Source organism: Eleginops maclovinus, chromosome 3 (genome assembly GCF_036324505.1).
Source record: "Eleginops maclovinus isolate JMC-PN-2008 ecotype Puerto Natales chromosome 3, JC_Emac_rtc_rv5, whole genome shotgun sequence".
NCBI lineage: Eukaryota > Metazoa > Chordata > Actinopteri > Perciformes > Eleginopidae > Eleginops > Eleginops maclovinus.
In genome coordinates, this window is record NC_086351.1 from 21,387,820 (window position 1) to 21,400,599 (window position 12,780).

The window sequence follows — 12,780 nt, forward strand, 5'->3', positions numbered from 1 at the left end:
GCTTAGCTTAGTGTGTGTTTCTGTCTGTACATGTGTGGTAGTGATCAGGGCTCCTGTCTGCTCCTGGATTTATGAAGCTAATGTGGTAAGCTGGCTGCATGGGACTGCAGTATAGTGCAGATAAAGGCACAACATTACAGAGCAGGACAAACCTCCATCTCTCCGGTCCATAACAGAAGGAACATGTTGTTATTCTTTTCCATTTATCTTACCAAAGTGAATTAACTGCATTAGCAATCTGGACTTGCTCTAAAGAAACAGTAGTTTAATAATAATGTACTGCATCATAGGAAATAATTAGATTTGTGCTTATGTTCATCATGGAAACATGTGTACTAATTTTCTCTTTGTCCAAGCAAAGTCTTACTCGACTAATACTCATTTGATTTTTACTACTTATCAATAAATTTAATCTGCAAAAAGAGATTTTAAGGGTAGAATTTGCACTCTCAAAAATGAATGGTAACAATAAAAAATGAACATCACATATTTACCTTTAAACTATATCAAAAGGCTGCTGCATGTGTTCAATATTTCATAATTCACCTCATTAACATGAAATGTCCATGGTTTTAGTCGATGTTGTCGCTGTGGGGTGAAAAATCAAAACCCCAAATATGTTGATTTCTTTTTGTTAATTTTTTCAAATCTGATGAGGTGCACCTATGCTCTGAAACACCCAAAAACATTCTGAATGTCAAATGATTTTCACCCAGCAACAGCGATATGTAACATCTTGATCAAACACCTGCATCTCTCCATCCTCGCTCATCATAGGTTTTATAAGACACCCTGTGACTGTCAACCTCCTTTCCAAAAATATTGACACCTGTCTTTTCTTCCCTGCAGGTTATGTGGGTATGCAACTTGTGCCGAAAACAACAAGAAATCCTCACAAAGTCGGGAGCGTGGTTCTACGGCCCGGAGCCGGGTCAGGTACGGGGTGTGTTTGAGGGCGGGCCACAGGGGAAGAAGGCCAAACTGCAGGACCCGTCTCTCTACCCCTACCAGGGAGACTCAGGGGACTTGACACCAGGGTCAGACAGAAGCAGACCTCGCGGTGGGCTCCTGCCCAGACAGTCATCCCTTGACAACGGATCGGGGCTGAGGTACGCATCCACAGACACTTCAGCTCTATATGTGGGAAAATACACCTACATTCTCCATATGAGTCACACTAAGTCGTTTTTATTACTGTGTACAGCTAAGAGCATTGTTTGATCAGCGTTATAAACAGATTGGAAGAAGTACTCAGATCTTGCACTTAAGTAAAAGCAGAAGTATCAGAGTGTAGGCAATACTCTGTTACAAGTAAAAGTCCTGCATTCAAATGGGACTCAAGTAAAAGTACAAAGGTATGAGCATCAAAAAATACTTAAAGTATCAACATTTTAAATACTCATTATGCAGATTGGTACATTTCAGAATAATATATATGATATGTTTTATAATAAATCATTAATCCAAATCTGCAAATTAACTCAAAGTTCACGATTTACCTCTGAATTGGAGTGGAGTAGAAGTACAAAGAAGCAACAAAATTAAGTAGTCAAGTGAAGTACATGTCCTTCAAAATTGTACTTTAGTACAATACTTGAGTAAATGTACTTAGTTACTTGTCAACTCTGGTTATACATCACATATACTGATATATGCAGTGCAGAACAGTGATTCAGGACTAGTATAAGTGACATGTCTCCAAGTCCAGTCAAGACCTCATTTAATACGGCTTGTACATGGAGCCCATGAGGCCTATAAAGAGGACAGAGACACTGATAATGTTTCTGGCACTAACTCAGCAATTCTACAAAAGTCATCCACCCACTCACACTCTCTGCTCCACACACACACACACACACACACACACACACACACACACACACACACACACACACACACACACACACACACACACACACACACACACACACACACACACACACACACACACACACACACACAACAGCTCATTTCAACACAGATGGTTTGGCTCAGAGACCGTGCTGAAGGTGAAGGGTGCCTGCAATCATGAAACTGCATTCTAAAAACTTAAGAAGCTGTTTTTCATCACAGATGTTTTTAGGCAAGAAAATATACTTCAATGCACAGGAACTGAATCTCAGAGCTGAATGTTGTGTTCCGTTTCTCCCTCTGAGCAGCACTCTCTCAGAGACACTATTTTTTGATACAGCTGTAAAATAGGGAAGTTACTTCAATGTCCACATGGGGGCTCCGTCCTCTTTCATCTTCCAAAGTGCGGAAGAGAAACTTATAGTCAGTATCTACACACTATAGAAATGTAAAGAGCAGAGAGCCATTTCAGACAACTTCTAATGTGTCCTTGTTTACTCAGATGTAAGGAAACATTTGTTTGTCTAAGACCATGCTTGTACTAGACTAGACTTATTCAAACTAATTAGGACAAAATGTCTAAAATTGTCTTCAGTATGGGACAAGAAACCTATGATCTGTAAAGTTCAGTCATTTAGGAGGTGACAATTCTCTAAGTGAACATACCCCCTCTTTCTCTCTTGTCCTCATCCAGCCCATTTCCCTGTTACTTCTCTCTGCTGACCTTGTAAGTGTACATCTGGTGGGCCATATCCCCTTCTGTCAACCAGCATGCACACACCAGTATGTTTAGAGCCACAACTCATTAGTGTGTCCTTTCTCTGTCAGAGCAACCTTATATCCACTTCCTAATATACTTTAAAGCTGCAAACATGGTAGTTCCTTTGGAAAAAAATCTGCTAGATGAAATTGCCTGATATTTTGCTCGAAATTGATATTTTGATGAGTATATCTCACATACCTGCCCATTATACAGCAGTGAGTGTCAGAGATGAGTGTGAATACTGTTAGTGCTTTCACAGTGTAATGAGGATGCGTTACAGCTATGCAACATTCTCAAAATCTTTGATATAAATCTAAAGTTGACATCTTTTTGTCATCTCTATAAAATTGTGTTCCTGTGCTATCCTTCAACCACTATGATTCTATACTTAGAACACACTGCACAGCAGCACAATAAAGAGCCAAGTATCATATGTAACTGAATTGTAAACAAGGCTACACTTCTATACACATTTAAGAGTGATGCAGGGAAACAGCATTTTGTGTCTCTGTGCAACTGGAGTACATTATCAATCTTCTCTCCGCAAATGGCTGGCTGCTTTAAGGTGGTTTTAATGGATGATCAGACCGACTATAGATCAGACTATAGATCAGACTGCTCCAAGCATTCAGTCAACCAGTCACTTTCTGTTCCAGTCCAGGCCCTTGCCACTGTATATTAATTGATTGCATGGCTGGAGAGGTGGAGGTAATACCGAAGAGCGATTCTTGCTTTGGCATTGCCTACATACGCAGTGACACAACAGGAAACTGGCTGTCGAAAAATTTTACGGGAAAATGCTGATGATGGATAGCAGAGAGTCCATAAATAGAACTCCCCCTGCATAAGCACCAAAACCCACTTTCATTAATCTTAAAGAATGTTTAAATTAACTCCTGGATCTGTTCTGCTACAGAAAGGAGGGGAAAAAGCTGACAGACTATTTATAAGGGGAAATAACTTGGGGAAGGCTTCTAATTTATCTTGGTCTCTAAGGTGTCATTTGAATGAACACACAGATATGCTGGGACAGCTGCAGTATTGGGTGAGGCTGATGAAACAACAATGATTGCACTGGGATTGAAATATACTCGCTGGTGGAATTTCTTCAGATTCTGCATTTTTGAAACACGCTTAGCTGGGAAGCGGATACCAGAAATGTTAGAAGAGGAGCACGCTCTGTCCGGACCGGCCCTTTGGCATCAAGTCCAACCCAGTCCAGCTTTGCTCAGTTCAGTTTATCATTGCTAAATCTAACTTTACTGTACTCAACCATCTAATGCAGCCAGCTGCCACAAATAATTCACAATGCCAGTTCAGTTTTTCATGGTTTTCATGGTTATTTGCATCATTAAGTAGTCTGTTTACTGACATGGGATGATGATTTTGCGCGAATGAGTGCTTACACCCGGGAATGTTAGCATTTGCAATTACGGTTCCTTCGTCTGGTAGTAGCTTTTTTGGAATGGGCTTTTTACATGCCTAAAATAAGGTTTGTGGTAACAACAAACTTAAGAGATATACGTATTTTCCTGCAACATTAGTTACGTCAGTAAATACCTAATACAGGAATTGTCAAGCTTTATGTGTTTTGTTTAAAAGTTGGTTGCTTACAGTTGGCTAAACGTCGAGGACATTAAACACAATTATTATTCTGCCTTAAAAAGCTAACTATTCTAACTCAAACTATATATTTGTATTTTTGTTAAGGTATTTTGTTTTTTCGATTCTTATTTTGTTGGATTGTGCATCAAGTTACAGCTTATAGCCTTCATTAACTCTTACTTCTGGCTATTGCATTTATGCTTCAAAACTAATTTGCAAACATTATCATGTTGAACAAAGCCTGCAGTATGTAAAAAGTGTGTCATATCCTAAAGTCCAAAAGGCTTACAAACATGCGCTAACCTTACAACACTATATGGAGTCCAGTGTGCAAGCAACATAAGCGCTCAGACACTTAGAAAGACTTCAAACAAATGCACAGTGACGATACCAAATGTCTATTATACCATAGCTCCCGTTTCCATTGTAAAACTGTATATGAGTAGAGCTTGTAGTGAAGAAGAAGGTCAGGACAGTTGGGGTAATAACATGATCAGTTTTTACTTTTATGTTGGGTTTTGTTTGATGAAGGGTCTAATTTTAATATTTGTATAGCCTTGTCTTGTGTTGTAAATAATTATCCCTTAACTGTTCAAAATATGTCCAAATTGATGCAATGTGTCATGCAAAGGTTTTCAGCATGCTTGAACAGATGCTTGTTTAAGCAGGGCAGCGATAAACATGAGAATGGGGAATTTGGCAATTATAACTTACACAAGAACCAAGCAAGTGATGTTGTTTAAACTGGGAGTTTCATTGAGGTATGCAGAGTCCTTATCAACACACTGATCACAATATCACTATGCTATCTTCATATATAAACATACAGTCGTCATAATCCTTAAATATTTAGTAACTAATTGCTGAATAGCCACATATTGTGATGGTTGTTATTTTGAATCCTTCAGGACTTGTATATTGAAGATCTAACACAGAGACATGTTCCAGATCAGGAAATGTATTGTTATATATAGCAGAACTCATTTATAGGAACCCATCAGAAAGCTAATAGCTCCATGTTCAAGTACCACATCCACTATTGATTGTCCTGTAAAAATACTTCATCAAAATCCTTTGCATCAGCAGCTTTAAGGAACCTCTTCAACCTTGTTGTATTTTTTTCAGCTCATTTGGACACTTTTAAAGTTAGGCTACATAAAAAGCAACTGACAGAACAACATGAAAATAAGTAACCCCTTTGGGAAAAGACCCCTTTTATGTGTGCCCTTTCCTCACGGTCAGACACTCAACCTTTCAGAGGTATTAAGACTGTCATCTGCTATTACTGATGATGAGCTGATATGGAATACAAAGGGATAACCCTCTCTCGCCTGTATCACAGTGCTTTATCAAACAGAGTATGAAAAGGGATGGAGAGATGATGGCAAAGAGTGCGCACACTTTCATATCAGCCGCGCGCGCGCGCGCGTGTGTGTGTGTTAGTGCGGGTGTGTGCTCCTCATAGGCGACAGGAAATATGAGTTGAATGTGAGGCAGCAGCTGATGCGCCGGTAAGGGATGCTGCTGCTGCTGCTGCTGGCCGCCGTGTAGGATGCTTCTCCGCTTCTTCTCTCCTCTGGGCGCTCCTTCGCCTTTTCCTGCACACCGAGAAGAGATTTTTTCCACGGCGAGAAGAAGAAAAGGCTCGTTACCGGCACCGGCAATACCTTATTTTTCTCGCTTCAAGTCCGAAGCATTATGACCGAAGGATCCCGCCTGGAATGCGGCTCATCTGAGGACACTTTTTACCAGGAGCAGCCGGAGAAATATGGAACTTGATAGGCTTTTCTGCGTTTAATGCGCCCCCCGGGGAGATCATAATAATAACAAAATACTGAGGAGGTATATATGTGTGGAAGGGGGCGTCCGAAGAGAGCGCAGGCTTTGGGATGTATTGTTGGTGAAAAGAAAAAGAGTGATCATTTACAGAGGATAAAAGCGAACGGAGGGGGAAAATGCAGTTCGAGACATTGCGTCAGTTCTGTAGCTCGGTTTTATCACATTTCAACGGGGCTTTCTCTGCGCCTCAGAACATCTTGCAGACGGAGCTGTTCGAGCAGGCGTTGAGCAACATCGGGTGAGTGATTCCTTTGTAAAGAAATGCCCTGATTTATGAGCAAGGGCTTCCCCGTTGGTATGTCAAACGAGTATTGGGGGGGGGGGGGGGGGGGCGCGTTTATCGATCGGCAGCCTGCCTTAGTAATAACAACGTAGCCTACAGCACAGTGCCGCTGCCCGCTGCAGATATTTCCTGGATGTATGATGGGGCCGAGCAGGGATGCTGCCGCGGCACATGCAGCCTATCGCGTAGACTGACCATGCCGAGGTGTGACTGTGCTGTGCGCGTCGCCGTGTATGCAAGTTTGCGCGTGCGCGTGCGGCCCAGTGCACCGCTGCTGCAGCATGTGTGCTATACTGCCTCTGCTGTGCCTAGAGGAGAGGGTGTATGTGCAACACAAATGACCAAAACTGGAAACGAGTGGAAACATACACATACAGTCACACACGTTCACAGGCCATTATGTTTAAGAGTAGGGGGAAAGTATTCCTGACAAGTCCTGACAAACCTCATATATAATGATTATTATTATTTCATGAATGTAGCATTTAACTAGCCTTTTAGCGACAGTGTTGCAACGTACAAGCTGACTGTACTTTTTTATTTGCTGGAAGAATTGCTTGTGTAGTCTGTAGAGATAGAAAAAGAGAGATATATAGACGGGGAGAGTAAGGGAGTAGAGAGAGAGACAGACGTTGGATCTCACGTATGCATTGGAGCATAATATGATTAGTCCGCTAAATGCTTCGATCCCCCGCGGAGAGGCCCCCAGTCATCTGGCCAGGCATGGCTGGTAGACACATTTTGCAGACTGCAGAAGGGCTTCAAACTTGCAAAACAGACCGGCGTTCCTGCAGGGCTGTTAGAACAAGCAGGCCTACCTTCATTTCTTGATATAGGCGCAGGCCACATATCTCCACACCACGCACTGTCTGTTTCCGGGGACTGCAAGTCTTTTTCTCTTGTCCCCCAACCTACAGTCGGAAATAATTTACAGCATTGCTGGGCTTTCTGCCACCTCACATTACCTGGCCAGAACACTCAGCCACTGGAAGGGCTGAACAGGGGGCTCTGTGCCTGGAAACTGTGATCCAGCCATCATCACATCTGACTGATTAAATTGAACTTATTTTCCATCACTAGCCATCTTTTTTTTTACCTCTTCCCTGTCTCTGAAATTTAGTCAGTGACAGGACTGCTAAATTACCATATTGTTATAAATAGTTAACAACTAACTAGTAACACATGTGCTATAGTTTTCAATGCAGTTTTATCATTTGTGGGTCTGTAACTCCCTGGTATCAAGCGAAGACAATCCAACTCTCTGCAAACCAGCACTGTGCTAGAAGCTTGGCTATCCATTCGATCAAGGCTGTTTTTGTAGGAGTCTCTCTCTGTGTCTCTCTCTTCCTTGCCCAGGCCTGCTAATGGGCTGTATGCTTTTAGATCCAGCTGCCATGTTTTATGCATGTGTGCGTCAGGAGAGGTCCTAATGGGGCGTGGGGATCTGTTCTTAGAAGGCCTGAATGGGTTGGAATTGAGTGGTCACTACATTTAAACTGCAACCATACTCACCCCCCCTCCACTCTTTGAATACACACACATACACACAACCCCCACCATCCCCACCCAACCCTATGCCAGCTCTTTGTGCTTGCTTCCCTGAAATGCCTGCGACCAGTGTGTCTTTTGTTGGACTTCTGTATGAAGCAATAGCAAGGACGTTATCAAGTTTGTTGTACACGTCATAGGCTTTTCCCAGATGAGCCTTTTGCAAAGTGTGTGATGCTATAAGTGGGGATATGAATAGCTGCATTGGATTTTCTGCATAGATGCAATGTACTGAGAGCAGCACACTGTTACAAATCCGGCATTAAATGAAAACCCATATTGCTGCTGTTTAATGATTACAAACAGGCAGTGCGGTCTTGGGTGTAATTTTAGTGAGTCATCCTTAAAGCTGTTTACTTTATCCCACTGTGTTTTATATTGTTGATCTGCAGCGACATCTTATTTTCAGCTGTGCACTTCTGCATATGTGCGGTAAAGTGTGTATACTCACAGGCTGGAGGAAAACTAACCTGTTTCCACATCTGTCCTCTGCACTGAGAGTTTCTCTGAAGTGGAACCCCCAACTCAAATCTCCTCTCTCATCCCGTCCAACAGTGGGGTTTCCATAGAGTAATGTTTGATGATGACGTATCGTCTCTGTTTGTTAATCCCTATCTCAGCGGGGCCTGATTGAAAAGAGGAAGTAAGGCATGGAACAAGGGATTTGATTTGTAATTCAATTTTTATGTCTGGAGACACATTTTTGCTTGTCTATGACGTTTTGGTCATTTTGTTTTGCATTATATGGCAGTTTTCACCTTTATTGCCAGGTACGTTTACACATACAAGGAATTTAATGTTGTTTCTGGTGGTGCGAACATCAACAATCTAAGGAAATAAGTTGCAGTTTATTAGTCTTCCCAGAGAATACATCCTGAATTGTCGTTGTTATCAGAAATATTGAAAGGCTGTATAATGCTGCCAACATTTACAGATAATGCTCCCATTAATGCAAGAGACCTCCGGTCTGGACATTACTTAAACACGCTTGATATTTGTTTCCATGCTTCTATTTTAATTCCGGTCTGTGTGAAATCAATCAGTATTAGTCCTGCACTTTTTGCACGCAGAGCATATTCTAAGTAATCATACAAACAAAAGTGCACTACACTAAAATAACTTTTGCAGAAGCACAAACAACCTCATTGGCTTGATTGATTGATTGATTGATTGGGTGGCTATCAAAATATCTAAATAGATTGAAGGTTTCACTTCTATCCTACGTGTTTCATTACACTATGCCATCAAAATTAATTTCAAAGCTGAATTTAACTTTCACATTCATGCATGTAGCATACACTCATACAACAATGATCGCCTGACAATGGGAGACTTACATTACTATGTCTTTTTCTTATAAGGAAATTAAAGCTAATAAATATGAGGCCAAATTGCTTTCATTGACTAAACAAGCGGATCAACACACTTGATAGCGTAAAAAATAATAATAATAATTGCAATTTGCAATACAAGTGTTTGACGTTATTTACAAACTTAAAAGTACTTTTGAAGAGTCAGAACTGTTTTATTTCTGATCTGTTTCAACAGTAATGTTGGGGAGATTCATTTGTTGTTAGGTGAGAGCTATGGAATATTCATTCAGCATTTGCTCTATCTGAGCCTTTCTTACCCTCAGTTGACAATGCATCACAGGTTAAGAACTCATTTTTGTAATTCAAAATACAAATGTGAAATGATTGCAATCTTATTGTTACTGGTCATTAGAAGCAGCTAATGATCTATCATTGGTATTGGCTGGTACCTCTGATAACTTCTCTTGCAACCTGTGTTTCATTGTTGGCAAGCATTGTGGTCGTGAGGTGAGAGGAGCTCAGTAGAGAGGAAAAGAAAGAGAGGATAACAGAAAGTACTGGGAGTCATCTGTCACCATGGTGACAGAGCAGTAGACGAGGCAGACGTAGCAGGCTGCAGCTTGTGGGACTATGAACCCCAGGAGCCCCAGATTCATGTTTCTGTGACCAAACTGGGGGAAAGGAAAACGTGGAAAATAAGGGGAAGGAGGAAGAAAGGCTGCAGACTTAGAAACAACGAGAGTCAAGGACATGGATCCACAGCAGTCCTTACCTTGGCTCGTCACACTTGTGTTGATATATCGTTAGCCACATTGTAGTATATTTAACATCTACCTATCCCTGTTTCTCTAACCTTCTGAATGCAGAGCAAATTGAATGAATGTACATTTAGTTTGTATCTCCCGGCTTTACATTCCTACAGTTACACGTTAACAGATGCAAAACCCAGCTGACTGAGCTCCTCTACTGGTGCTACTGGGAGTTCGATGGCTACCATCACCTTCTTTCTTTGTCACTCTGCAAATACTATCAAGTAGCGTCTTGAGGGTTTAGGTGTGGGATTTAGACTGAGATTCAAACCATCTCTTCAGTAGTTCTTATGCAAACTCCAAACCCCCCCCCCCCCCCCACCCGTCATCCCGTCACACCTTGCCCACGCTCAGCCCACCCTCAGCCCCTTGGTGTTGTACCCGGGTGATGGCGGCACTCAGCAGCTGTAATTAAGCCGGCCCTTTATTGGTTTTGTCCTCGACAGGGGAGATGTGCGCAGGAAGACGGGAGGTCCTGGTTTATTGCGTGAGCGTCTAAGAGAGGGGTTTTTACGACGGCACGCCAGAGAGAGAAAAGAAAGAGAAGTGGATAGGGAGCGAGCGAGAGATAAAGTGGAGAGAGTTGGAATGATCGCAGTGCAGAGGAAAAGGGGATAAATAGTGCGAGAGGGACAGTGGCGGTGGCTGAATCGATATGCTCGACTCTTCTCACCAAATCATATCTGAGCATCAGACAGAGAGGGAGGGAGGGAGGAAGAATGAAACGGGGAGCGTGCGAGCGAGGGAGCGAGAGAGAGAGAGAGAGAGAGAGAGAGAGAGAGAGAGAGAGAGAGAGAGAACTGGTAGCTAGCGATGGGCTGTGTAGCCAGATAAGCATCAGGCTAATGTCCCCAACCCGAGGCCTACTGCTGCTGATGTTGCTGCCCAGAGAGGGACGTGGTCAGGTCTAGGTAGAGGTTTGGTGCTACTGTACCTGCACTATAACCATTGATTCAAACTAGGTTCACCTTCTTTGACAACACTCTCATGCATCTATAATTTACAATCAAAACATATGATATAAATTATTCTGATGGGCCGATCTAAATAATGAGTAGTTTTGCTTTTGGTACTTTAAGTGTATTTTAATTGTAACAGAGTATTCTTACACTCTGGTAGTTCTACTTTCACTCAAGTACAACATCTGAGTGTTTTTTGGACACTCGTGATGTCATCCAGTGAAATGTATGCTACATATTCTCAGTAGTGTAACAGGACGGAAAGGAATACTGAGCGCTGATATCTGGGCTCTTTCCATGCTTATGGAGCGAGACTGATTCCCTCAAAGGCCAAAGAGGCATGTGTGCATGTTTATTTGTGTGTGTGGTGTGACCCTCAACCATTTAATAGTTAGTTTACAGTAGGCATAGTGTCCTTACAGAAAAACTACAATTCAGTTCAGCATAAGGAGCCACTTCCAACTGCTCCCCAGGTCCTTAACTCTCTGCACTCTAATGCACTAAGGAGAAGGCTGCTGAGAGCCATAAATGTGGCACTCTTGTGGCTCTTCTGTGTGTGTGTGTGTGTGTGTGTGTGTGTGTGTGTGTGTGTGTTCCTTTGTGTAAGTGCATGTTGCGGCACTTGTACATGCATTTGAAGCTCATACCCTAGGAGGTCTTTTTCTTTCTTTTTTTCCCGCTCCCTAACAGATGTCTGATGTCATCTTGCTTTTAAATAGCCAAGAGAGGAAGAGAAACAGCATAGGCTATGAACATGGATAGTGCTTTGCTTTCAACCATATGCCTTGATGTGTGATGCTATTTGTCAATGTCAGTAACCATTTAACACGTTGAGGGGTTAAATGTGTCTGCCTTTGCTGCAGCAGCTCACCATCAGTAGGATCTTAGAGGTGGTGTGTGTTAGTCCACAAATTCTCCTCTGGCCTTGATGCTCAGTGGAGTTGCTAATTGAAAGCTAAGACTCCCTCCTCCTAAAGGTAATTCACAGCATCATCATTCTTGTTTTACTTTTGATTTATTGATTAGAGAGGCTTAAAAAGGTCAGACCTCTGGAAGGTCAGGGGTGGACTTTATTAGCTAAATCCCTGTTATTCAGTGCAGTGGAGTACATAGGACACAACTAAACATCTTTCTGAAACAATCCAACAAAGCTGTATTATGATTCAATCAGTTACCATGAAGTAATCTGGAATCCATTTTAAATCCACTATTAGTTTAAGACTATTTCAGGGGTTTATATGTGCAGCTTTTATGTTCTCGGAATTAGTTTGTGTCACTCATTCATTCTCCTGTTATTTCCACACCCAATACCCAATGCACAATGTACCTGATAGCATAGTATCTGCATGCATAGTTTCATGAATGGGAAAGAGACTGCCTTACATGTAATCTTGTTGCTGTGCCCCAAATCCAAATCTATTTTATGCTCCAATTTATTCAATTACCAAAAATACACTTGAAGAAGCCATGTGATAAAGGAATAATGAAAAAGCTTAATCTAAACATCTGCGTCTATCCAGCCCATTGCTATCATCATTCGTCTCATCCCCGGCCCGTGCTCAAATCCTCTTTTGCAACACTGATGCTATTTCACAGGCTCAATGAGATTAATTATTTCAATATTTTGCAAACATTGTACTGTGTGCGCAGCTCCCCCATCTCCCAGCACGTGTACAATTAGCTCAGTTCATTTGTGTTGCAAATGAGCCGGCCCTACTGGTGCACGGCGGCCTCCCCAGGCTTCAGCCGCCAAGCAGCGGAGAGGAGAACCCAGCCGAGGAGTGATCAAACGCCTGGCAGGCAGATGCTG

The 12,780-nt window shown here is 42.1% G+C and overlaps 1 protein-coding gene across 4 annotated transcripts in view; it reads left to right on the top strand.

Annotated features, from left to right (window-relative positions):
* Window positions 1–12,780, top strand: part of rims2a (regulating synaptic membrane exocytosis 2a) — a 138,050-nt gene that overhangs the window by 40,109 nt on the left and 85,161 nt on the right. For 2 of the 4 annotated variants that reach the window (XM_063879379.1, XM_063879380.1), the window contains exon 1: window positions 5,917–6,296. In XM_063879379.1, coding sequence (XP_063735449.1) covers window positions 6,175–6,296 — 122 coding nt within the window. In that variant the 5' untranslated portion in view covers window positions 5,917–6,174. Of the gene's footprint in view, window positions 1–849; window positions 1,110–5,915; window positions 6,297–12,780 lie in introns of those variants that run through there. The other 2 variants (XM_063879377.1, XM_063879378.1) reach the window with 2 other exon arrangements.